The sequence below is a fragment of the Tachyglossus aculeatus genome, chromosome 1 (assembly GCF_015852505.1).
Source record: "Tachyglossus aculeatus isolate mTacAcu1 chromosome 1, mTacAcu1.pri, whole genome shotgun sequence".
NCBI classification, from domain to species: domain Eukaryota; kingdom Metazoa; phylum Chordata; class Mammalia; order Monotremata; family Tachyglossidae; genus Tachyglossus; species Tachyglossus aculeatus.
Genome location: NC_052066.1, coordinates 78,947,970 through 78,975,844, shown reverse-complemented (window position 1 = coordinate 78,975,844; position 27,875 = coordinate 78,947,970). Strand labels below are relative to the sequence as shown.

Sequence of the window (27,875 nt, the reverse complement as noted above, 5' to 3'; positions counted from 1 at the left end):
TTATTACTCTATTCATTTTACTTGTACATATTTACTATTCCATTTATTTTGTTAATGATGTGCATCTAGCTTTAATTCTATTTGTTCTGACGACTTGGCACCTGTCCACATTTTTTTTGTCTGTCTCCCCTTCTAGACTGTGAGCCCGTTATTGGGTAGGGACCATCTCTATATGTTGCCAACTTGTACTTCCCAAGCGCTTAGTACAGTGCTCTGCACACAGTAAGCACTCAATAAATACGATTGAATGAACGAATGAACGATTACCCTTCCTGACACCTTTCCTAGTGATTATGGAATTCCTAACAACAACAAAAAACAGGAATTTATTTAAATTCTTCTGGATTTTTCTGACCCATTATAATTTTCTTGAACCTGTTGATATTTTCCACTGACAATAACTTTCTGAGGTAATGAATGTCATGTGGTTACAATTAATGAAGACAAAATGCACTTCTTCATCCTTATTTTAGCTCAGATTAATTGAAATATCATAATCAAATGATATCAATAATAATAAATACTATCAAAATATCAATTAATTAAAATTATCATATAAATTGTTGGAAATTAGTACTTATCGAGATCCTTTCAACTGTGATGACAAAACACTTTTCTACTATTCATCCTTACATCTTCTCTGGGAGGAAGAGGCCACAACTAGAAACACAAACAATGACAAACTATCTCTTTTTTTTAATAGTACTGGCCTCTCCCTGACTTTTCCACCACTGTAGATGGCACTACCATCCTTCCCTTCTCACATGCCCGCAACCTTGGTGTCATCCTCGACTCTGCTCTCTCGTTCACCCCTCACATCCAATCTGTCACCAAAACCTGCCAGTCTCACCTCCGCAACATCGCCAAGATCCGCCCTTTCCTCTCCATCCAAACTGATACCTTGCTGGTTCAATCTCTCATCCTATCCCGACTGGATTACAGCATCAGCCTCCTCTCTGATCTCCCATCCTCCTGTCTCTCCCCACTTCAGTCTATACTTCACGCTGCTGCCCGGATCATCTTTGTGCAGAAATGCCCTGGGCATGTTACTCCCCTCCTCAAAAATCTCCAGTGGCTACCAATCAACCTACGCATCAGGCAAAACCCCCTCACTCTCGGCTTCAAGGCTGTCCATCACCTCGCCCCCTCCTACCTCACCTCCCTTCTGTCCTTCTCCAACCCAGCCCGCACCCTCCATTCCTCTGTCGCTAATCTCCTCACCGTGCCTCGTTCTCGCCTGTCCCACCATCGACCCCCAGCCCACGTCCTCCCCCTGGCCTGGAATGCCCTCCCTCCCCACATCCACCAAGCTAGCTCTCTTCCTCCCTTCAAAGCCCTACTGAGAGCTCACCTCCTCCAGGAGGCCTTCCCAGACTGAACCCCCTCCTTCCTCTCCCCCTCCCCCCTCCACCCTACCTCCCCACAGCAACTGTACATATGTTTGTACAGATTTATTACTCTATTCATTTTACTTGTACATATTTACTATTCATTTAATTTTGTTAATGATGTGCATCTAGCTTTACTTCTATTTATTCTGATGACTTGACACCTGTTCACATGTCTTGTTTTGTTGTCTGTCTCCCTCTTCTAGACTGTGAGCCCGCTGTTTGGTAGGGACCGTCTCTATATGTTGCCAACTCGTACTTCCCAAATGCTTAGTAGAGTGCTCTGCACACAGTAAGTGCTCAATAAATACGATTGAATGAATGAATGAAACACTGTCTTAAGCACTTGGATAGACTCAGGTTGGACACAGCCCCACTCCCAACTGAGGTTCACTCAAAATAGGTAGACAAACAGGAGAACCGAAGCATAGAGAAGTGAAGTGACTTCCCCAAGGTCACACAGCAAGCAACTCTGGTAAAGCATTCAAGCCTGTAATTGTTTCTAAATAGCTGAGTTCAAGATGTTCAAAATAATAAAAAATGGTGGGTATTAAAAGGAAAGGCAAGTTAAATCTCTTTTAAAAAACAACAATGAATCATGCAAAATATCACCAGGGAGAGGCTTCATTATGAAAGTTTCAGAAAGATTAAACCATCAGTACCACTAAGCATAGCTGAAAGGAAGATTTATACTTGTTAACTGAGAAAATAGGAGTGGTGGGGGAGGTAGGTGAGGGAAAAGAATACGAGAGACTAAATTTAAAAAAGCACAACAGTATATTGACAAGAGATAGTTTAGGTGCTATCTTAGTATGACTGTGATCTTCCTTGTTGACCACCCTGCTTCCTGTCTCTCCCCACCTCAGGCCATACTCATTCTGCTGCCTGGATCATTTTTCTACAAAACCGTTCAAACCATGTTTCCCCACTCCTCAAGAACATCCAGTGGTTGCCCATCAACCTCTGCATCAAACAGAAATTCCTTACCACCTGTTTTAAAGCACTCAATCACCACACCTAACCCTTACTTCTCTGACTTCTTATGGCAACCCAGCCCACACACTTCCCTCCTCTAATGCCAACCTACTCATTGTACCTCAGTCTCATCTATCTCGCCACTGACCTCTCACCCACATCTTGCCCCTGGCCTGGAAGTCCCTCCCTCTTCACATCTGATGAAAGATCACTACCCCCACCTTCAAAGCCTTGTTGAAAGCACATCACATTCAAGAGACCTTCCCCAACTAAGCCCTCATTTCCTCTTCTCCCACTCCCTCCTTTGCCCTTGGATTTGGGCCCTTTAGAACCTCACAGCACTTAGGTACATATCCATACTGTATTTACTGATATTCATGTCTGCCTCCCTCTCTAAACAGTAAGCTCCTTGGGGGAAGGGAACATGTCAACAACTCTGTTATGCTGTAATAATAATAATAATGTTGGTATTTGTTAAGCACTTACTATGTGCCAAGCACTGTTCTAAGCTCTGGGGCAGATGCAAGGTAATCAGGTTGTCCCACATGGGGTTCACAGTCTTCATCCCCATTTTACAGATGAGGGAACTGAAGCCCAGAGAAGTGAAGTGACTTGTCCAAGGTCATACATCTAACAAGTTGGGAAGCTGGGATTAGGACCCATGACCTCTGGCTCCCCAGCCCATGCTCTTTCCACTGAGCCACGCTGCTTCTCTAGATATAATGGCATTTGTTAAGTGCTTACTATGTGCCATGCACTGTTCTAAGCAGTGGGGGGGGGGGGGATACAAGGTAATCAGATTGTCCCACATGGGGCTCACAGTCTTAATCTCCATTTTACAGATGAGGGAACTGAGGCACAGAGAAGTTAAGTGACTTACACAAAGCCACACAGCTGACAAGTGGCAGAGCCGGGATTAAAACCCATGACCTCTGATTCCCAAGCCCGTGCTCTTTCCACTGAGCCACACTGCTGTACTCTTCTAAACACCTAGTACAGCACTCTGCACACAGTGAGCACTCAAATACTATTGATATGACTCTATGAATGGGTAAAAGTTTCTTCAAATTACTGCACCAACAAAGGAAGATTAGCTCTGGGTGAATTTGTTTCTCCATCTGATCCATTCCCAACTTTTCCAAAACTTCTCCCTCCCTATCTTCCTTCCTCTCTTCCTGTTCTTTCTGGCATAATAGATCTTTCTCTGAAGTGTGGGAGACAGACATTTAAATGAATCACAGGTTGGGGGAAGATATGTGCAGAAGTGCTATAGGGAGTAGGAGAAGGAGGAGGTGAGTAGAAAGTGCCTAGATAACAAGGAATTAGAATGGGGGAAAAGAAAGGAATCTGGAGGAAATGGAGTTTCAGAAGGAAGCTTGGGAGAGCAGTGGTCTGCTCATTGGAAAGTGAGAGAATGTTTGGGGCAGAAAAATAGGACATGATCAAGACTAGGCAGTGAGAGAGGCAAATATATGGCAAAGGGAGTAGGTTGGTTTGAGAGGAGCCAAGTATGTGAGCTAGGGTGTAGTAGGAGAGGACTGAGGGTAGGTAAGAACCAGAAGGAATAAGCAAGCATAGGAGGTTTTTGAGGAGTGGGAAGATCTGCACAGAACAATGTTTTTAAAAAACGATCCAATGAGTTGAATGATTTATGGACTGGAGAGGGGAGAGGCTGGAGGCAGAGAGGTTAGCAAGGAGGTTGATGCAGTTGTCAAGATGGGCTATAATTGGTGATTGGAACAATAGAGTGACAATTGGATGGAGATGAAGGGGAAGATTTTGATGATGTTGTGAAAAATAAATAGGATTTGGTTACTGAATATGGGGGTTGAAAGGGAGAATAGAGTCAAGAATAAAGACAAGTTTGCAGGCTTGAGAGACAGGATGATGTTGTTATTCTCAACAGTCATGGGAAAGTTAAGAAGTGAAAACAACTTCTGGTGGGAAGATGAGGAATTCAGCCCAGTGCCTGGTACTCAGGAGGAGCTAATTAAATGTCACTGTGTAACTGAAGTCACCTCAGCAGTCTAAAGCAGTTTGATGGGAAAGAAGGGGCAGATTTTAGCAATATTGTGAAGGTTCAACTGACAGGAGTTAGTGATAGATTGAATGAGTGGGTTGAATGAGAGGGATGAATCAAGGATAATGCCAAGTTTATGAGTTTCTGAGCCAGGAAAGATGGTAGTGCTGTCTACAGCCTTGGGAAATCAAGGGGAGGACAGAGTTTGGGTGGGAAGATAAGGAGTTCTGTTTTGGACATGTTATGTTTGAGATGACAGTAGGACATCCAAGTAGAGGTGCCTTGAAGGCAGAATGAAATGTGAGACTGCAGAGAAGGAAAGAGATCAGGGCCAGGAGTGTAGATTTGGGTACCATCTGCATAGGGGTGGTAGTTCAAGCCATAGGGAATGGGAGGCAGAGGAGGAGCCCTTGAAGGGAGATTGAGAATGAATGGTTAGAAATATTAGAGAACCAGGAGTGGATAAAGTCAGTGAAGCTGAGGTTGGATAATGTTTCCAGGAGAAGAGGATGGTTAAGAGTTCCAAAGGCCGCTGAGGGGTCAAGAAGGATTAGGATGGAGTAGAGGCCATTGGATTTGGCAAGAAGGAGATCATTGGTGACCTTTGAGAGGGCGGTTTCTGTGGAGTAAAGGGTATGGAAGCCAGATTACAGGGAGTCAAGGAGAGAAGTGGAAGAGAGGAACCTGAAACAGCGAGTGTAAGCAACTCACTAGAGGAGTTGAGAAAGGCAAAAGTGAAATCAGTACCAGAGACTGGAAAAAACAAATGCCAGCACAATTAGAGGTGCTTTTGTATGTAATAATAATAATAATGCTAGTGATGGTATTTGTTAAGCACTTACTATGTGCCAAGCACTGTTCTAAGCACTGAGGTAGACACAAGGTAATCAGGTTGTCCCATGTGGGGTTCATAGTCTTAATCCCCATTTTACAGATGAGGTAACTGAGGCACAGAGAAGTTAAGTGACTTGCCCAAAGTCACACAGCTGACAAGCAGCAGAGTCACGATTAGAACCCTCAACCTCTGACGCCCAAGCCTATGCTCTTGCCAGTAAGCCACGCTGCTTCTCACACAGTCAATACTGTGGGCCCTGTATTAACCTTTCCAAACACGTGTGCACCCAGAGCTGAATATCACCATCAGTAGTATCTTCTTTGAGCACAATAGACAGCCATGTATATTAATTCCTTAAATATTGAGAGGTGAAGCATTCTACAGAAATACTAACTCCTGGAAATTCAATAGATCTAAAAGAAAATAAAAATGAGATGGAAACAATTCCTGGAAACAAAGACTCAATTACTAATTCTTAATTATGTATGATCTTGTGAGTGGAAGGAGAGGTAAAGTTAGGTTATTGACTTTTTTATAATCTCTTTATTAAATTTGCATGCAAAAGCATCAATAAAAATAAATACCAGGTTAGAATTGTACCTCAGAAAACCATGAAACTCATAAAAGGAAATATTTCACTGAGAGCAACACATTCTCAACTGCCCCACAGGCTAAAATGTATTAAAAGGTACACTATTAGAAGCAATTAAAGAAAAGGTAATCAACTGTTTGGATTCTTTAAGCTACTAAAGCAAAACCCAAGGACCAAAAGTCTCAGAATACAGATGTGTGTATGAGAACATTCAATAAAGTACAGTGTTTATGTACATGAACAGGTATGGAAGCATTCACAGCAATATAGCTTTTCTGAGAGGAACCTGTAGGGAAAACTGATGATAGCAGATTATACTAGCAGCTATTGTGAAAGGGGGGAGATGCAAGCAAGTTGAGAAGCAGCATGGCTTAGTTGAAACACCTAGCGCCTGGGAGTCAGAGGACCTGGGTTCTAATTTTGCTTCCACCCATGGACTGGTGTGTGACCATGAGCAAGTCACCTAACTTCTCTTGCCTCAGTTATCTCATCTGTAAAATGGGGATTAAATCCTACTTAGACCATGAGCCCCACATGAGACAGGGACTGTGTCCTACCTGGTTATTATATCTCTGCCAGTGCTATGTAAGAGCCTAATCAACAAAATGGTATTTACTGAGCCCTTACTGTGAGCAGAGCACTGTACTAAGGGCTTGGAAGACTACAACAGAGTTGTTGGATGTGTTCCCTGTCTACGACGAGCTTACAGTCTAGAGAGGGAGAAGGGCATTAATATAAACAAATAATTTACAGATATGTTAACAATTACCATAAAAAGATTTAATCATTTAAAGGCATGGTGAAGCACAGTCTCCAATAATGGAGAAGCAGTGTGGTCTAGTGGATAGAGCTCGAATCTGAGTTCTAATCCCAGTTCTGCCACTAGTCCACTGTGTAACCCTGGGCAAGTCACTTAACTTCCCTGGGCCTCAGTTCCCTCATCTTAAAAATGGAGAGAAGACTGTGAGCCCCATGTGAGACATAGACTGTATCCAACCTCATTAACTTGTATCTACTTGAGCGCCCAGTACAGTGCCTAGCACATAGTAACAGAGACCATAAAAAATGTGAAGCAGCAGTGTGTATAGCAGATACACCACCCTGAAGAGTAGCATTTGACCAAGGGGGTGCTTTTGTTAAGAAAAGATTTCATGAAGGTCGAATACCAGAAGTTAGGCAATCAAACAGACACAAAGGATCTATCTTCACATGCATTTAAGCACTTAGTAATAATAATAATAATAATAATAATAATAATAGCATTTATTAAGCACTTACTATGTGCAAAGCACTGTTCTAAGTGCTTGGGAGGTTACAAGATGATCAGGTTGCCCCACAGGGGGCTTACAGTCTTAATCCCCATTTTACAGATGAGGTAACTGAGGCACAGAGAAGTTAAGTGACTTTCCCAAAGTCACAAAGCTGACAATTGGCAGAGCTGGGATTTGAACCCATGACTTCTGACTCCAAAGCCCAAGCTCTTTCCACCGAACCACGCTGCTTCTCTCACTTAGTACAGTGCTCTGCACACAGTAAGCACTCAATAAATACAACTGAATGATGAATTTAACGTAGAAGGGAGTATCAGTTGCAGCTGCCTTCTGCCCAGCCACACATTCTCACATATTAGCAGTGGTATTTATTGAGCACAATGTGCTGTACTAACTGCTTCAGAAAATACACCAGACACACAAGACATACTGACTATCCATAAGGAGCTAACTAAAATGCACATTCTCATTCATTCTTTCAATCGTATTTATTGAGCACTTACTGTGTGCAGAGCACTGGACTAGGCACTTGGGAAGTACAAGTTGGCAACATATAGAGACAGTCCCTACCCAACAATGGGCTCACAGTCTAGAGGGGGAGACAGACAACAAAACAACACATGTAGATAGGTGTCAAAATCATCAGAACAAATAGAATTACTATATGTACATCATTAACAAAATAAATAGAATAGTAAATATGTACAAGTAAAATAAATAGAGTAATAAATCTGTATGAATATATACAAGTGCTGTGGGGAGGGGAAGGAGGTAGGGCAGAGGTGGGGAAGGGGAGGAGGAGAGCAGCCATTTAGTTGCCTCCATTTAACTGAGCACCTACAAGGTCCTTTCTAGACTGTGAGCCCACTGTTGGGTAGGGACCGTCTCTACGTGTTGCCAACTTGTACTTCCCAAGCGCTTAGTACAGTGCTCTGCACACAGTAAGCGCTCAATAAATACGATTGATTGATTGATTGAGAGAGCCCAATAACAATGAAAAGGACACCAGTCCTGCCCTCAAGGAACTTACAATGTAATGAAAGATAAAAGCAGGCCCAACTTTTATCTATATTCAGAAGAAAAACAGATGCAAAAAAGATAGGAATAAAGGAATATATTTTATTCATTCATTAAATCATATTAATTGAGCGCTTACTGTGTGCAGTGCACTGTACTAAGCGCTCAGAAAGTACAATTCAGCAACAAAGAGAGACAACCGCTGCCCACAATGGGCTCATAGTCTAGAAGGGGGGAGACAGGCATCAAAACAAGTAAACAGGCATCAATAGCATCAACATAAATAAATAGAATTAGAGAGATACATATACATATCAGAACAAGTAAAGCAGGCATTAATATAAATAGAATTATAGATATGTACATATGTACACAAGTGCTGTGGGGCAGGGAGTTGGGGTAGAGCAAAGGGAGCCAGTCCGGGTGAGGTTGTGGAGAAGGGGGAGATGAGGAAAAAGGGGGCTTAGTCTGAGAAGGCCTCCTGGAGGAGGTGAGCCTTCAGTAGGGCTTTGAAGAGGGGGAGTGTGATTGTTTGGTGGATTTGAGGAGGGAGGGCATTCCAGGCCAGAGGTAGGAGGTGGGCCAGGGGTTGACAGCAGGACAGGTGAGATCAAAGCACATTGAGAAGGTTAGCACTAGAGGAGCGGAGTGTGCAGGCTGGGATGTAGAAAGAGAGAAGGGAGGTGTGGTAGGAGGGGGCAAGGTGATGGAAAGCTCTGAAGCCAATAGTGAGGAGTTTTTGTTTGATACGGAGCTGACTAAATAAATGAAATAAACATATACATAACTGCCATGGCTAGCTGTTGAAGTGACATGATATGAGGAAGTGGTAGTTGGGAAAAGGCTTTTTCAGGAGGACACTGAAATTAGGGGAGGACATGATCCAGAAGATTTGTTGGTTGGCAAAATTCCTGGCAGAAGAAAGGGCATGACCAACTGGTCAGAGAAAGGAGAGTATAGAGAGTGAGTTACAGTAAGATTAGCTTGAAAAAGTTGCTTAACATCTCTGTACCTCAATTTCCTCATCTGTAAAATGGGGATTCAGTACCGGTTCTCTCTCCGTTCCTAGACTGTAAGCTTCATGTGAACTGGAGACTGTATACCACCTAATGATCTTTTTCTACCCCAGCACTTAATACAATGCTTGGCAGATGGTAAGTGCTTCGCTTCTCTATGTCTCATTTACCTCACCTGTAAAGTGAGGATTAAGACTGTGAGCCCATGTGGGACACAGCTCGTTTAGCTGATTAGCTTGAATCTACTCCAGTACTTAATAGAGTGCATAGTAAGCACTTAAATACCATTTAAAAAGTGTGTGGCAAATGTCACTATTATTATTAATAAATAATTTGAGTTGACTGTGGCAAGAGAAGAGAGCAGATATGCAAGAGGAAGAGAGCTGTTGGTGGAAAGTGTTGAAGCCAATAATCTGGAATTTCTATTTGATGTAGAGTGGAATAGGCATCCAGTAGAGGCTTTAGAGCAGTGGGCCTTATGGAACAACAGTTTAGGAAAATGATTTGGGAAACACAATGTTAGATTGCAGCAAGAAACTGGAGGCAAGGAGACCAGTAAATCAACCCCTGGCCCATGTCCTACCTCTGGCCTGGAATGCTCTCCCTCCTCAAATCCGCCAAACAATCACACTTCCCTGCTTTGAAGCCCCACTGAAGTCTCACCTCCTCTGGGAGGCCTTCCCAGACTAAGCCCCCCCGTTCCTCATTCATTCAATCGTATTTATTGAGCGCTTACTGTGTGCAGAGCACTGTACTAAGCGCTTGGGAAGTACAAGTTGGCAACATATAGAGACAGTCCCTACCCAACAGTGGGCTCACAGTCTAGAAGGGGGAGACAGACAACAAAACAGAACATATTAACAAGATAAAATAACTAGAATAAATATGTACAAATAAAATAGAGTAATAAATACGTACAAATATATATACATATATACAGGTGCTGTGGGGAGGGGAAGGAGGTAGGGCAGGGGGGATGGGGAGAGGGAGGAGGGGGCTCAATCTGGGAAGGCCTTCTGGAGGATGTGAGCTCTCAGAATATGTTCATCAGATAGCATTAATCAGAGACATTAGAAAATAACTCCTTGATAAAATTCTAAAATTAACTAAACACAGAGAGGGTGGAATAGAAGGAAGTGATTTTGTGACATATGTGGTTGGGAAGCGGTGGTGTACATTCTCAGTGATGCAGAAACAAATTCTCAGTGATGCAGAAACCGGGCTATGAGTTCCAGGCTGGGGGGAGAAAAGCCCCCCTCACCCCTGGCCTCGCCCCAACTCGCTTCCTTTGCTCTAACCCTGCTCCCCACCCCACAGCACTTGTGTATATATGCACGTATCTATAATTCTATTTATTTTTATTAATGCTTGTTTTACTTGTTCTGATGTTTATATATCTCTATTTATTTATACTGATGCTATTGATGCCTGTTTACTTGTTTTGATGTCTGTCTACCCCCTTCTAAACTGTGAGCCCGTTGTGGGCAGGATTAGTCTCTGTTGCTGAACTGTACTTTCCAAGCACTTAGTACAGTGGCGTGGCTCAGTGGAAAGAGCACGGGCTTGGGAGTCAGAGGTTACAGGTTCAAATCCCGGCTCCGCCGCATGTCAGCTGTGTGACTTTGGGCAAGTCACTTAACTTCTCTGTGCCTCAGTTACCTCATCTGTAAAATCGGAATTAAGATCGTGAGCCCCATATGGGACAACCTGATTACCTTGTATCCTCCCCAGAGCTTAGAACAGTGCTTTGCACATAGTAAGCACTTAACAAATACCAAAATTATTATTATTATTACAGTGCTCTGCACATAGTAAGTGCTCAATAAATGCGATTGAATGAATAAGGAGGCTGATGCTGTAGTTTGGCAGGGAAATATGAGTGGAGGCCAAAGCACAGAGAAGAAAGGGCAAATGTGGGAACTATTGATGAATTAGAACATTCAGAATAGACTGAATGTGGGAGATGAGACAGAGGAGTCCAAGATAATGCCAGGTTAGCAGCTTCTAGGATAGTCACCCAGCTCTGCCAACTGTCAGCTGGGTGACTTTGGGCAAGTCACTTAATTTCTCTGTGCCTCAGTTACCACATCTGTAAAATGGGGATTAAAATTGTGAGCCCCCCGTAGGACAACCTGATCACCTTGTAACCTCCCCAGTGCTTAGAACAGTGCTTTGTACATAGTAAGCGCTTAACAAATGCCAACATTATTATTATTATTATTAGAGAGGATAGTGGTGATTTGATAAGCAGTGTTGTAGAGGACTGACCCAGGAGTTAGAATATCATGGGTTCTGATCCCAGCTCTGCCACTTATCTGCTGTGTGACCTTGGGCAAGTCATTTCACTTGTCTGGGCCTTAGTTTCCTCATCTGTAGAATGGGGATTGAGACTATGAGCCCCACGTGGGACAGGGACTGTGTCCAGCCCAATTTGCTTGTATCCATCCCAGCACTTAGTAAAGTGCCTGACACATAGTAAACACTTAACAAATACTACTATTATTATTATCATTATTATTATTATTATTATTATTATTAAAAGACCTCAGGTCTGGGAGTCAGAAGACCTGGGTTGTAAGCCTGGCTCTGTCTTCTGCCTGCTGTGTGACCTTGGTCAAGTCACTTCACTTCTCTGTGCTTCAGTTTCCTCATCTGCAAAATGAAGATTCACTAGTTCTCCCTCTAAGACTGTAAGCCATAATAATAATAATAATAATGGCATTTGTTAAGCACTTACTATGTGCAAAGCACTGTTCTAAGCACTGGGGAGTTTACAAGGTGATCAGGTTGTCCCACGGGGGGCTCACAGTCTTAATCCCCATTTTACAGATAGGGAACTGAGTCCCAGAGAAGTGAAGTGACCTGCCCAAAGTCACACAGCTGACAAGTGGCAGAGCCGGGATTTGAACCCATAACCTCTGACTCCAAAGCCCGGGCTCTTTCCACTGAGCTACGCTGCTTCCCCGTATGTAAGACAGGGACTATATAGGACTAGGGGTATGTCCCACATACCATATGTGGGACAGGGACTATATCTGATCTGAATGCTTGGTATCTAGCCACATACATATTACAGTGCTTGATTCACAGTAAGCACATAATAATAATAATTGTAATAATAATAATAACAATTGTGTTATTTGTTCAGTTCTTACTGTGTCAGGCCCCGTACTAAGCACTGGGGGTGGATACAAGCAAATTGGGTTGGACACAGTCCCTGTCCCACATGGGGCTCACAGTCTGAATCCCTGTTTTACAGATGAGGCACAGAGAAGTGAAGTGCTTAGTACAGTGCTGTGTACACAGTAAGTGCTCAATGATGAATTGAATGAATGAATGAAGGTGTCTTGCCCAAACACGCACAGCAGACAGGTGGCAGAGTTAGGATTAGAACTCATGACCTGACTCCAAAGTCCATGAGTTATCCACTACGCCATGCTGCTTTTCTAATAATTATGGTACTTGTTAAGTGCTTACTTCCTGCCAAGGACTGTTTTTGGGTAGATACAAGTTGATTAGGTTGGACACAGTCCCTGTCCCAAATGGGCTCACACTTTTAATACCCATTTGACAGAGGAGGTAACTGAGGCCCAGAAAAGTGAAGTGACTTGCTCAAGGTCACATAGGACGTTTGGGGGAGCTGGTATTAGAACTCAGGTTCTTCTGAGTCCCAGACACATGGTCTAATCACTAAGCCATGCTGCTTCCCCAGGAATAATGATGGTATTTGTTGAGCACTTACTACATGTCAAGCACTGTTCTAAGGGCTGGGATAGATACCAGCTAATAAGGTTGGACACAGTCCCTGTCCCACATGAGAGCTCACAGTCTTAATCTCCACTTTCAGTTGAGGTAACTGAAGTACAAAGAAGTGAAGTGATTTGCCCAAGGTCACACAGGCAACAAGTGGCAGAGCTGGGATTAGAACCCAGGTCTTTCTGACGCCCAGGCCCGTGCTCTACCCATTAGGCCCTGCTGCTTCACCTAACAAATTCCTCAATAATAATAAGTATTGTCATCACTAGTATTGTTATTACCTTGCAAGTTAGAAAATTCAAATATTTCTTAGAAAAAGTAAAGTTGGATTCTTTGGGTGGAATTGTCTTACCTTTAAGAAAGCTTTAAGAAAAAAAGTAGGCAGTCAAGAGGCTAGGAAAGCAATGTACAAAATCATCTTTCAATGTCCATTTTTAGCCTGATTATATATATCTGGTCAATTTTTGAATTCTCCCAGACCACTAGGCTTCGATTTACTGCCACCAAAATGATCTGGCCACGAACTTTATTGATAAAATTGAAATCATCAGGCATGTTCTCCCTAAAACCTCCTCTCCTACACCTCTCCACTCCCTCCCTCCTCCTGCCCCTTCCTCAATTCCTGCATGTTTGCCAGTAGTATATCAAGAGATCTCCTGCCTCCCCTCAAAATCTACCCCTTCCACTTGCACCTCTGACCTCATCCCTTAATACAATCATTTTAATACAATCATTCATTACTAGATTACTTCATCAGCCTCCTTGCTGACATCCCAACCTCCTGTCTCTCCCCACTTCATTCCGTACTTCATGCCTCTGCCTGGATCATCTTTCTACAAAAACATTCAAGACACATCACCCCCCTCCTCAAAAATCTCCAGTATTGGTTGCCTATCCACCTCCGTGTCAAACAAAAACTCACCGTTAGCTTTAAAACACTCCATCACCTTGTCCCCTCCTACCTCACCTTGCTTCTCTCCTTCTACAACCCAGCCCACATACTTCGCCCCTCTAGTGCTAACCTTCTGCTTACTTCATTATGCCTCAATCTTGCCTGTCTTGCCGCCGATCCCTCACCCACATCCTGCCTGTGGCCTGGGATGTCCTCCCTCCTCGAATCCAACAGACAATTACTCTCCCCCATTTCAATGCCTTATTGAAGGCATATCTCCTCTAAGAGGCCTTCCCAGAATAAGCCCCATTTTTTCCTGATCTCCCATGCCCTTCTGTGTCACCCTGACTTGCCCCCTGTGCCCTTCCCCCCTCTTCCATCTCCACAGCACTTATGTATATATCTGTAATTTTATTTATTTGTATTGATGTCTGTCTCCCCTCTCTAGACTGAGAGCTCATCTGGGGCATGGAATGTCATTGTTTATTGTTGTATTGTATTGTCCCAAGAGTTTAGAACAGTTCTTCATTCATTCATTCAAGCATATTTATTGAGAGCTTACTGTGTGCAGAGCACTGTACTAAGCGCTTGGAGAGTACAATTCGTACTGCACACAGGAAGAGCTTAATAAATACAATTGAGTTTGAATCCCTTCATGTGACATCAAAACACTTACTTCCTCCCTTCTTCCCTCCTTGACCACCATCTTCAACTATTCAACTCTCCAATGGTTTCTTACCCACTTCTTTCCAAGATGCTCATGTCTCCCCTATCCTAAAAAACTCTCCCTTGGCCTCATGGCTTCCTTCAGCTATTGCCTCATCTCCCTCCTACCATTCCCCTTCAAACTCTTTGAGAGAGTTGTCTACACCAGATGCTTGTACTCCCTCTCCTGCAATTCTCTCCTTAACCCTCCAATTTTGTTTCAACACCCTTCTTTCCACAGAAACTATCATGTCACCAGTGATCTCCATTCTAGGCCTCTACTCCATCCTAATTCTCCTTGACCTTTCAGCTGCCTTAGACACTGTAGACCACTATCCTCTTCTGGAAACATAATATAAACTGGCTTTTGCACTGTTTTTGGCCCAAATTTCCCCATCCCCACCATTTTTGACCCCCTTATTTCATCACGGCATAAAAAAGAACAGTCCTGTTTTTCTGAAAAATTAACTTTTACAGAAGATGCCAACCTTTCATGAAAACAGAACATCCTCTCGCGAGTTGCAGCGGAAAGTTCATTTCATCCAAAATCATATATTTAAGCGCATAGCTATGAAGTTTTGCTCTTACCTTGTAGTTATCTTCTCTCTCACAGGCAACATGTAAAGGAGTCCTCCCTCCTTCTTCTGGGATAATATCAGACTTTGTGTAATACCCACTGGGTGGACCTAGTTCATTATTCAGTTTCATGCTTGAAGGAAAAAGCTCAAACTATTGGAAAAATGGAAAAACTAATTCAATGCACTTCCATGGTTATATTCAGATTTCATTCATTCATTCAATTGTATTTATTGAGTGCTTACTGTGCACAAAGCCCTGCATTAAGCGCTTGGGAGAGTACAATATAAGAAGCAGACACATTCCTGCCTACAACGAGCTCACATTCTAAAGGGGGAGACAGATATAAATAAATAGATTGAATAAATAAATAAATTACGGATATGTACATATGTACCATGGGGATGAAAGGGAGGATGAATGAAGGGGCAACTGAGAGGTGCAGAAGGAAGTGGGAGAAGAGGAGAAGAGGGAAGGCTTCTGGGAGGAGATGTGCCTTCAATAAGGTTTTGAAGGGGGGGAGAGCAATTATCTGTCCCTTTCTCTATCACTCTCAAGCTTTATCTCTTTCTCTCCCCCCTTCTCTCTCTCTCTCTGACACACACAAACACACACACACATACACAAATCTTCATCAGATTTTCCTTCATGCCTATTTAGCTTGGTGTTAGACTATGTGGTAACGTGATCAACTATAATCACAAACACCACGCAATCATATATCTTTATAAATCTCAAATCTTGTTTTCTACATCTAATCCAAAAGCTGTCAGCCATGGTATTCCTTGTATAGACCTTTCAAATGGCCTTTCTACCTTTATAGCTTCAGAATAATTTATTGTGGAAATCCCAGGCTGAGCTGGGGCAATATTCAATACTGCCACATCTTTTCCCAGTGGGGATTGGACATATTATTACTAACAATAATGACTATTATTATTATAATGATATGAGAGAGGGGGGTGAAGTCCCTGATCCATTATGGTTTTATGTAAATAGGTAAAGGAAATGAGCCAATTATCCAAGTAATTTAGACCAAAACTTTGTTAATGAGTTAAAAAGGAGATTGAGGAGGGCCAACCTCAAATATCTGGCTGCCTGAGGACCTAGCCTTTGCTTTGCTCTTCCCAAGTGCTTAGAACAGTGCATTGTATCCAATGGGCACTCAAACAATAAAATAACTACTTCTACTATTACTACTAAGGTTAAAAAATATCTGAATTTCCACATACACTCAAATGTAATTTTTAATAGTAATAATTATGGTACTTGTTAAGCACTTATATGTGCCAAGCACTATTCCAAGCACTGGGGTAGATACAAGCTAATCAGGTTGGACACAGTTTCTCTCCCTCATGGGACTCACACTCTTAATTCCCATTTTACAGATGAGGTAATTGAGGCCCAGAGAAGTTAAGTGACTTGCCCAAGGTCACCCTGCAGAGATGTGGGGGAGCCGGAATTAGAATCCAGGTCCTTCTGACTCTTAGGCTGTGCTCTATCCACTAAGCCACACTGCTTTTGTAAGTACTAAAGGACTAAACTGGTTTACATTCCAAAACTGTCCAGTATGTTCTTCAGTGGTACTTACTACTTGCAAGAAATGTTTCAACTTTTAAAATTTCAACTGCTTTTGAGACTGAGCATGTAAAAATATCCCAAGGTGCTTTTAAAGATGAAATGCTAAGTCAATCCAAAAAATAATAATAATCTTAGGATAAAACTAAGTCTGGAGAATGTCACCCTGCAGGATATTTCCCCACTCTCTCCATCAGGCACATAATGAATACCAAGACTTTCTAGATCAGAATAGTTGGGTTTCTTATCCTGTACCCTTTCTTTAAGTGAGAAGCTGTTTTAGGGGTGTGTCCAGAGAAAAAGTGGACTAACGACTCCTCCCCTAGCACGAATCATTCCCTTTTTAATTCATTCAATCCCACTGATAACAGAGTTTTAAAGGGAATCTATAGACCACATTGACCTTCTCAGTATTGCAGCTGGAGAATTTCCAGTACTCTATCAGTCTCGGCTATGGGAGGGAGAGTCAAGCAGAGGCCTACCCATTCCATTCCTAGCTTGGTTAGTAGCTAGCAAATGGAAGGCAATCTGCTGCAAGTCAAAACTTCCCTGTGCTGGGCAGCAGCGACTTGGGAGAGAGTCGAGGGAAGAGACTCAAGTTTACTGCACAGAAGTAGGCAATGGTAAACCACTTCCATATTTTTGCCAAGAAAACTCTATGGATACACTACCAGAATGATTGCAGATGGAGGCGGGGCGTTCTGGGAGAGATGTGTCCATGGTATCGCTATGGGTCAGAAACGACTCAACAGCATAAGACAAGACATAGACAACATTAACCTTATCGACCTTCCTGTCCAACTCGCTTCCACTGTTTAGCCTTACCATGAAGCCAGTAGCGGGCCAAGAGTTAGGCTTTGATCGTCAACATAAAGCATAGTGTGAAAACTGTATTAGAATAAAAATCTTAAGGCTTGCATTGGAAACCAAAACTACTAAGAATTAAAGATTTGAAAATGAGTACTTGGATGGTAAGAATAAAATTACACTCAATAAATCCTCAGAAGTAGCATGGACTAATGGAAAGCATGGACATGGGCGTCAGAGGACCTGGGCTCTAATCCCGGCTCCGCCACTTGTCTGCTTTGTGATGTTGGGCAAGTCACTTCACTTCTCTGTGTCTCAGTTACATCATCTGTAAAATGGGGATTGAGACTGTGAGCCCCATGAGAGACACAGACTGTGACCAATCTGATTAGCTGGTACCTACTTCAGTGCCTAGTACAGTGCCTGGCATGTAGGAAGCACTTAACAAATACCATAAAAAAAGAACTCTAGTTATAGCTCATTATAAATAGTTTATGTAAGTCTTTGTTCAGTGAAATAGAGTAGGGAATTTATTCCTGGGGCAATCTGGAAAACAGGACTATGCATCTGCTAAACCCTCCTGAAATCACAACTTCTCCAAGAGGCCTTCTCTGGCTAAGCCTTCATTTACCCTCTCCACCCCCACTCTGTGTTACCTATACACTCGAATCTGTCCCCCTTAATTATTGATAGTCACCCAACCCTCATCCCCACAGCACTTTTGTTTGTATCAATCAATCAATCATCTTCTCCTCCAATTCTCTCCTTGACCCCTTCCAATCTGGCTTTCATCCCCTTCACACCACAGAAACCACCTTCTCACAGGTCACCAGTGATCTTCTTGCTAAATCCAATGGCCTCTACTCCATCCTAATCGTCCTCGACCACTCAGCTGTCTTTGACACTGTTGACCACTCCCTTCTCCCTGAAACCTCAGCTTCATTGACACTGTCCTCTCCTAGTTCTCCTTTTATCTCTCTAGCCATTCATTCTCAGCCTCCTTCATGGGTTCCTCCTCTGCCTCCTCCCCCCTAACTGTGGGGGGCTCCCTCAAGGTTCAGTTCTAGGTCCCCTTCTGTGTCTGCTGAGTGACCTTGGGCAAGTCACTTAACTTTTCTGTGCCTCAGTTACCTCATCTGTAAAATGGCGACTGAGACTGTGAGCTCCATGTGGGTCAGGGATTTGTCCAATCTGATTATGTTGTATCTACCCCAGGGCTTAGAACATTCATTCATTCAATTGTATTTATTGACCACTGTGTGCTGTGCACACAGTACTAAGTGCTTGGGAAGTACAAGCTGGAAACATAAAGAGATGGTCCCTACCCAACAACCGTCTCACAGTCTAGAAGGGGGAGACAGACAACAAAACAAAACATGTGGACAGGTGTCAAGTCACCAGAATAAATAAAAATAAAGCTAGATGCACATTATTAACACAATAAATACAATAGTAAATACGTACAAGTAAAATAAATAAAGTAATAAATCTGTACAAACATATATACAGGTGCTGTGGGGAGGGGAAGGAGGTAGGGCGGGGGGGTGGGGAGGAGGAGAGGAAAAATGGGGCTCAGTCTGGGAAGGCCTCCTGGAGGAGGTGAGCTCTCAGTAGGGCTTTGAAGGGAGGAAGACAGCTAGCTTGGCAGATGCGTGGAGGAAGGGCATTCCAGGCCAGGGGGAGGACCTGGGCCAGGGGTCGATGGCGGGACAGGTGAGAACGAGGTACAGTGAGGAGGTTAGCGGCAGAGGAGCGGAGGGTGTGGGCTAGGCTGTAGAAGGAGAGAAGGGAGGTGAGGTGGGAGGGGACGAGGTGATGGAGAGCTTTGAAGCTGAGAGTAAGGAGTTTTTGCTTGATTTGAAGGTTGATAGGCAACCACTGGAGATTTTTGAGGAGGGTAGTGACATGTCCAGGGTGTTTCTGTATAAAGATAATCCAGTCAGCAGAGTGAAGTATAGACTGAAGCGGGGAGAGACAGGAGGATGTACATATGTACATATCTGGATGTACATATCTGTAATTTATTTATTTATATTCATGCCTGCCTCCCCTCCTCTAGACTGTAAGCTCGTTATGAGCAGGAGATGTGTCTGTTTATTGTTGCATTCATTCATTCATTCAATTGTATTTATTGAGCGCTTACTGTGTGCAGAGCATTGTACTAAGCGCTTGGGAAGTAGTAGCATTGTACTCTCCCAAGAGCATAGTACAATGGTCTGCACATGGTAAGCACTTAATAAATATGATTGAATAAATGAATGAATGGATGAATGAATGAATGAATATGGAGCTCAGTCAAAACAGGAAGAACATGGATCAAATCCCCATTTTGACAGATGAGGAAACTGAGGCACAGAGTAGTTAAGGGACTTCACCAAGATCATACAGCAGGCAAATGTCTGAGCCGAGATTAGAACTCAGTTTCTTTGACTCCTAGACTAGTGCTTTTTAGAGAAGCCATGTGGACTGATAAAGAATGGGTTCAGGCGTCAGGATCTGGGTTCTATTCCCTTCTCTGTCACTTATCTGCTGTGCAATCATGGGTAAGTCATTTCACTTCTCTCTGCCTCAGTTACTTTATCTGTAAAATGGGGATTAAGACTGAGAGCCCTACCAGGGATAGGGTTAAGGTTGTGTCCAACCTGATTATCTTATATCAACCCCAGCACTTAGAACAGTGACTGACACATAGTAAGCCCTTAACAAATATTGCAATTATTATTATTTCTCTTAGGCCACATTGCTTCTAGATTATGTTATATATAACTATTAATTATTCTGGGCATATAGACAACTGGGCAGTATAAAGTCAGCTTTATATGACTTTATACCAACTCAACCTCAATAATTCTGAAGTCTAGAAAGCTATGAAGAATGTGGGCAGGATGAATGTAGAATCACTGCAAATTAAATTCATTCATTCATTCATTCATTCAATCGTATTTATTGAGCACTTACTGTGCGCAGAGCACAGTACTAAGCGCTTGGGAAGTACAAGTTGGCAACATATCCAATTCACTATGATAAATCAATCAATGGTATTTATTGAGCACTTATATGCAGAACACTGTACTAAGCACTTGGGAAAGTAGAATAAAAGAGAGGTGGTAAACATGGTCCCTGCCCACAATCCGCTTATAGTCTAGAGGTTTCCCAGAAGGGGACCCTACTGAAGAGAGTAGATTTAATATCAAAGAAAAGAAACACATTTTTTTCACCCAACAGGTGGAATTAGTTGCCACAGGATGTTAAAAAGCCTGAAAGTATGAATAGATTCAAAGAAGGCTTGGATAAATTTATCAACTAAAAATCGTAAATTGGCTCTTAGGAATGTTAGAAGTTGGAAAAAGTTCGAACAAATATATGGACAATAGTTGCATAATGGATTAATACAGGAAACCATGAGGATGAGAAGATTACCAAAGAATGCAGACAAAACACTGTTCCCCAAGTATCACGAACAGAGTACTGGGATGGAATGAGCCTGGACCTGACCTATTATGGGTTGTCTTATACTCTCAACTTTCTGTAATTTTTTCAGCTAATACAATTATCAACTATATCGAATTAAATTAGAGTAGACCAATTTTAATTGAACATATCTGATGCACTGCACACTTCCTTCTTCATTAAGTTTCAGGTTAAACATACCACGTCGGGTCCATATATCTCATCTGCGTCCTCTGCTCTGGTATCAGGATCAGTAATTGCATGAAGTAATAGTTCTGTTATTTTGACTCCCTCCTCTCCTGGAAGGGCTACGGCAATATGAAGAGGAGTTAGTCCTTTCATCTAAAAAAAAAAATCATTTTAAAATAATTAATAATAAACCCATGATCGGTTTTCCCACAACAGAGGAAGGGGGTGTTGGGGTGCATTTCATCCTTTAGGAAAACAATGTCATTCCCAACTTGGCAGGCCTACTACACATACAACATTTAAAGTTAATGTACTGTAGATTCTAGTGACATAAATCTTAATGCAGATAATGACCAGTCATAGCATCCTCAATGATATATTCTTCATACCCTTTCATACACAAAGGTCACATTTCCCAGTACAAGATTGCTGAACTGCTGAAACAAGTGATATCTTATGTCTGTAAGATGGACAATCATCGTGAGACAACACAATTGAAACCATCTTTCTTTACTGACGGCAAGAATATTAATGCTCTTCACAAATCAGCTTACAGTACTACTGATCCACTGTAGAACTGTGCCTAGCAATGTGTTATTGGTTCATTTTAATACCGGGGAAAACACTTTTGTTTGCCTTAACTTCCAGAGACTTCCTAGGGGCCAAAGCCTGGAATTTCTCACCTAAACACACGAGTGTCCTTCAGGTAGTGCCAAGTCATTTTATGATTTTCCTTCCATCCATTGGGAATCATCAAAAAAAAAAAACCTCCATAAAACTTTCAAGTCCCCATGTTCATAGATGGTTGTACCTCTAGGCCCTCTTTGAATGGAATGGGAGAGGGAATTTATGGGGTAAAGCAAAAACAGCAAAAGGAATGCTTTGTACTTAATCTTAAGGCGACATTTTATTAGTTTCCCATTGTTCATTCATTCTTTCATTTATTCATTCATCGTATTTATTGAGTGCTTACTGTGTGCAAACCACTGTACAAGCACTTGGGAGAGTACAATATAACAATAAGCAGACACATTCCCTGCCCACAACAAGCTTACGATCTAGAGGGGGAGACTGACATTAATATAAATAAATAAATGGTGAATCATTATTGAAGACCTGCTGTCTTGGAAAGAAAGAGATAAAGTTATGTGAGTCAAATTCTAAATTCAGAAGGTCAGTTACAGTTTTTAGAGTACAAATGAGTCATTTACAGGTAAATTCATAAAAATAGTTTGAAAAACAATTGGGTCTTTTATACTCAAACCAAGACAGATTGTTTATCTAAATAGACAGATGAAACCTTTCCACGAGATTTTTCTTTAAATGGCTTTTTTGCACAAGGCCCTCCGTGACCATAGAAATATTGAACTGTTTACATTAATATTAATATTACATCATGAATATCTCCTGATTATTATACTGCTGTTGTTTATAACTACACCAAATGACAGGATTACCTTCGATGGGAATTTTATGTCAGTCCTTGCACCATACTTTAGAAGGAGTTTAACTGCTTCTACATCTGCAGCTTTAATTGCAAGGAAGAGAGCCTGCATGGGAACGTGGCACAAATTGGGATCTGCACCTCGCCGCAGGAGCAAGTTGATGGTTGTCCATCTGTTTCTGTGTCTGCAAATGATACAACATATCTGTCTGTCAGTAGCAATTGGTAACTTTCAAGGGGCCAAGCTTGAGAAATTGATGGCCCAATAAGGATCACAAAATCGCAAAATTGATATTAGCATCTCCAAATTAGCATCTGGGGACCTGCATTCCCTTGTTATTTTAGTATTAGGTCTTGTTTTCTACAAATTTCCTGGGCATATTTGTGGCTACTGCAGAGGCTTTGTATACCTGTCTGATTAATTCATGTCATTTAGGTCATAAAGCTGCCCTCGAGCCCACTCTTCCTCACTTTGGTACTATACCTCACTCCTGGCCCAAGACACTGTTCTTATTCATGAAAGAATAGGACTTCTATGTACCTTTGAACTTCTCAATTAGCCTTTATCATTGTAACCTACTCTTTTGGAGGAGACTGCACCTAACCTCATCCTCTAGACTGTGAACTCGTTGTGGGGAGGGAATGTGTCCACCAACTCTGCTGTACTCTACTCTCCCAAGTGCTTTGTACAGTGCTCTGCACACAGTAAACATTCAATGAATACAATTGATTGAGTAAAAATGAGCACAAAAGTAGAGGAGTATTGGGGGAATTATCAGCCTGATTCGACCCAGGATAGACTCATTGAGACATTTTTGACTTGGATTATCTGGCTTGGCTTTCTCCATGGCCTTTTCTCTTTGGGTTTCCTAGAATCAGGAAGGCCAGTGTGGTTTACGGGAAAAATGTGGATCTGTGGGGCAGGAGGCCTTTTCAAATTTCAACTGTGCCATTGTTATGCTGTGTGACCTAAAGCAGGCCTCTTTATCTACCTTTTGCTTATTTATCAAGTACAGATAATAACTAATACAGTACCTTTCCCAAAGATACTTTAAAAGGTAAGATGAACTGGCCAATGTGAAAGTGCTCTGGGAAACTTTCAAAGTGTTAAAACAAATTCAAGGTGGTTTAATTCCATTTTAACCCAATTATTTATAAGATAAATGGGCCAGGATCCAAAATTGGCATCAGGAAAGCCAGAAACATTTCTTGCAGTTTATATTAACTACATCCACTCCACAATTTTAATAAATTGGGAAAATTAAGGTAAATCTGTTCTACCTGAAGAATTTCATAATGAGTGGCTCTTCTTAATAGGACAAACATTTATAACTGGAAAAAACTGTCCTGCAATGATTTATGTGCCTCTTAAAGCATCTAGCATTCCCCAAAACTTTACTCACTTGTAGAACTGGCTTATGACATATAAAAATAGCTTATGTCCAGGGTGCTTTGTAAACCAAACTTTGGCCAGATAATTAAACTAGCCTCTAATGCTAAAAATGGAAAACAAAAGGGGCAAATTTACAAGCAAAACAGGGGAGGAAAATTTACATGGGGACTTATACTTTCCCAAGCACTTAGTACAGTGCTCTGCACACAGTAAGCACTTAATAAATATAATTGAATGAATGAATGAACTAATGAATGACTTAAGAATACCAATGAGAGGAGCAGAAGAAAAAAAAGAGGGACAAGGAGGAGAAAAAGTGGAAGGGAAAGATAAGCTGGTACTCGAGACTGCTTCCCTTACTTCTGTTGCACTCTACCAAGTGTTGAGCACAGTAAGCACTTCATCATCATCAATCGTATTTATTGAGCGCTTACTGTGTGCAGAGCACTGTACTAAGCGCTTAAATGCTGGTAATTGGCTTCTGCTCTTCCACCCCTGGATCAGAAGAAACACCCCATCGCCCACCACAGTTCTCTCTGGATTTTTTGCATTCTGACCCTTCTTCTCTGCTTTCTTCCTCATGAATGCACATTCTTCAGAGAAGTTGCTTAGCTTAATGGAAAAGGCACAGGCCTTGGAGTCCGATGGGTTGGGTTCTAATCCTGATTCTGCCAATTACTTACTGTGTGACCTTGAGCAAGTCACTTAACTTTTCTGTGCCTCAGTTCCCCGTTCTCCCTCCTACTCAGACTGTGAGCCCCAAATGGGACAGGGACTGTGTTCAACCTAATTAACTTGTACCTACCCCAGTGCTTAGAACAGTGTTTGACACATAGTAAGCGCTTAAATACCTTTAAAAAATGAAAAAAAAAAAGAAATTTTCCCATGGAATGAGCCTATATCCACAGCTTTAGCTCATTCAGACAATTCTCCTCTTCTTCACCCAGCTTATGCTCACAGTTAAAAGAAGAAACTCTCTCCCTGCCACAAGACTGAATTTTCTGCTTTAGCTCATTCTGACTTCTCCTGCTGCCCTGGGCCACCCCACCATCACCGCTTACAAAAATAATCTTTTATTTCCTCCTCAAAAATCATGGTAACGCATGGAGGGAAATTATGCAATGGAGGCAATTGATGTGAGTAAATACCTTATCAACGTATGAGGCAAGAAATTCAGGAGAGCTTGTCAACTCAAATTTAATGATAAAAAGTTAAGCAAAGGAATTTATTCCAATAAAATTCAGTATTCACTGTCACAGTATATATCTATGATTGGGTAAATCTGGGAAGAATTTGAAGGAACTATCAGTCCACTTGATTGTTTTCTGTTCATGTAAATTTATAAAGAGATGCCATCTTCAATTATTTAATTACTTTTAATTTAATGTTTCGTGCTTTTATTAAATACTTATCAAGTGCATTGTCAGTCACTCTTCAAAGTGCATTCGTTCATGTAATATCCTTGATCAATCAATATAAAGGTATTTATTGAGCACTTATTATGTATAAAGCACTGTACTAGGCACTTGGGAGACAACACTATAACAGAATAAACATACCTGTTTCCTGACCATAACACGCTTACAGTCTAGAGGGGGAGATAGATATTAATATAAATGATTTATCATATATGATTTAATGATAAGTCCATAGATTTATAGAGAAGCACTGTGGCTCAGTGGAAAGAGCAGGGACTTTGGAGTCAAAGGTCATGGGTTCAAATCCCGGCTCCACCACTTGTCAGCTGTGTGACTTTGGGCAAGTCACTTAACTTCTCTGGGCCTCAGTTACCTCATCTGTAAAATGGGGATGAAGACTGTGAGCCCCACGTGGGACAACCTGATTACCTTGTATCTCCCCCCCCCAGCACTTAGAACAGTGCTTTGCACATAGTAAGTGCTTAATAAATGCCATCATCATTATTATTATTATTTAATACCACACAGATCAAGGGTAAGGATTATATCTAGTCTCTACCATATGATTCCAAGCATATAGCACCATGCGCTCTACATGATGATTTACAGAAATTGGGTAATTTTAACTGGAACTCAGTGGAAATACTTTCACAGGGCACTTGGAGGTACATCTGAAAGAGGCCTCACTTAATAGCTGGTCATGCACACAGTAAGCACTCAATAAATATGACTGATTGACTAACTGGACTTCTTTAAAATGGGCTGATCTGCTACAGGAGCTCTTATAAGGAGTCCACTTCATTTAATCCTATTTTTTGAGCACTTACTATGTGCAGAGCACTGTTCTACATGCTTGGGAAACTACGATACAACAATAAACAGACACAGTCCCTTCCCACAACAAGCTTACATTTTACACGTGATCACCTGTAATAACCGAATCATTTGCTAAGCAATTATTATTTGTCGAGCACTGTAAGAAGTGCTGGGTAGCTGTAAGATAAGCAGGTAAGACACGGTCCCTGTCCTGCATGGGGCTCACAGTCGAAGTGGAAAGGAGATCAGGCATTTTATCCCCATGTTTACAAATGAATCCACTAACCAGGAAGAACTATATAATAACAATAACATTAATAATAACGTTGGCATTTGTTAAGAGCTTACTCTGTTTCAAGCACTGTTCTAAGTGTTGGAGTGGATTCAAGTTAATCAGGTTGGACACAGTCTCAGTTCCATATGGGGATCAGAGTCTTAATCCCCATTTTACAGATGAGGTAACTAAGGCACGGAGAAATTAAGTGACTTGCCCAAGGTCACACCCAAGTGCTTAGTACAGTGCTCTGCACACAGTAAGCGCTCAATAAATACCACTGAATGAATGAATGAATGAATGAATGAACTAGTGGCAGAGTCGGGATTAGAACCCAGATCCTTCTAACTCCCAGGTCTGTACTTAATCCACTAGGCCATCAAACCCACTACCTTAAATAATATAGGACTCCCAACATACATTCATCTACAACTTGGATTTTTCTCATGGAAACGTTTCAACTTATTAAACCAAAAGACCACAGCATGGGCTTCCTCTCCTCTCCTTAATCAACTAAATCCCAGTCTGTTTGAGAATAAAGTCTGCAGAGGGCAGATTGGGTGCAAGAATTGAGAACTGGCTTCCTTTCCCCAAAACATGGCCTGGGAAAACAAAGCCAGAGCAAAGTAACAAGGTCAGGACTTCAGAATTGCTAGGGAATTGGCTGTGAGGGGGAGTTCTTCCCCCCTTCACTTGTGGATAGAGCACACCTGGAAGGGAGAAGGACCTGGGTTCAAATCCCACACCTGCCACTTGTCTGCTGCGTGACTATGGGCAATTCACTTAACTTCTCTGTGCCTCAGTTACCTCATCTGTAAAATGGGAATTACAAATGTGAGTCCCACTTGTGTCAAGGACTTTGTCCAACCTGACTGGCTTATATCAACCCCAGTGCTGAGTACAGTACTGGACACATCCTAAGTGCTTAACAAATACCATAAAAAGGGGATCACTCTCGGTATAACAGAGATCCACAAATAGGATGGACCAAACTTAAGCAGAAACCACCAACTCTCTGATCATCTCTCTCTCCTGTGCCACCCATCATTCTTCACTCATTTCCTTACCCATCTTCCCTTCCTAGCCCTCTGCTAGCAAGAATGAGCTCTCCATGACAAGGGTAAAAAGCTCTGTTCATGGTGTGTGTTTCCTACATTTTTATTTCTTGCTGTATAGATAGGCCTGTCTATACCTTGTAGACTCTAACCTCCTTAGGACAGAGACTGTATCCACCAACTCTATTGTATTGTCCTCTTAGTACAGTGATTCGCACAAGGTAAGTACTTAATAAATGCCATTGATGACTGTTTCAGGAAATATAATTATAAAGAATCACACCATTCTTAATTTTTCTTAGAAAAATTACAAACCTGTTTATAAGGGTTTGAGATACTCAAGCGAAGATGATTAGCTAAAAGCATTCTTTCCCATTTCCAGAATTCATATGTTAGAGCAGCAATCAT

The 27,875-nt window shown here is 41.9% G+C and overlaps 1 protein-coding gene and 1 non-coding gene across 2 annotated transcripts in view; one reads left to right on the top strand and one right to left on the bottom strand.

Annotated features, from left to right (window-relative positions):
* The window catches only part of ANKMY1 (ankyrin repeat and MYND domain containing 1), a 166,325-nt gene that overhangs the window by 82,370 nt on the left and 56,080 nt on the right, over positions 1-27,875 (bottom strand). The window contains exons 7-9 of the mRNA XM_038747277.1: positions 22,525-22,696; positions 21,080-21,220; positions 15,056-15,196 (exon numbers count right to left, since the gene is read on the bottom strand). Coding sequence (XP_038603205.1) covers positions 15,056-15,196; positions 21,080-21,220; positions 22,525-22,696 — 454 coding nt within the window. The remainder of the gene's footprint in view (positions 1-15,055; positions 15,197-21,079; positions 21,221-22,524; positions 22,697-27,875) is intronic.
* LOC119938141 lies at positions 17,023-17,160 on the top strand. The gene has a single exon (XR_005454354.1). It is a non-coding gene; the product is annotated as a small nucleolar RNA SNORA7 (small nucleolar RNA).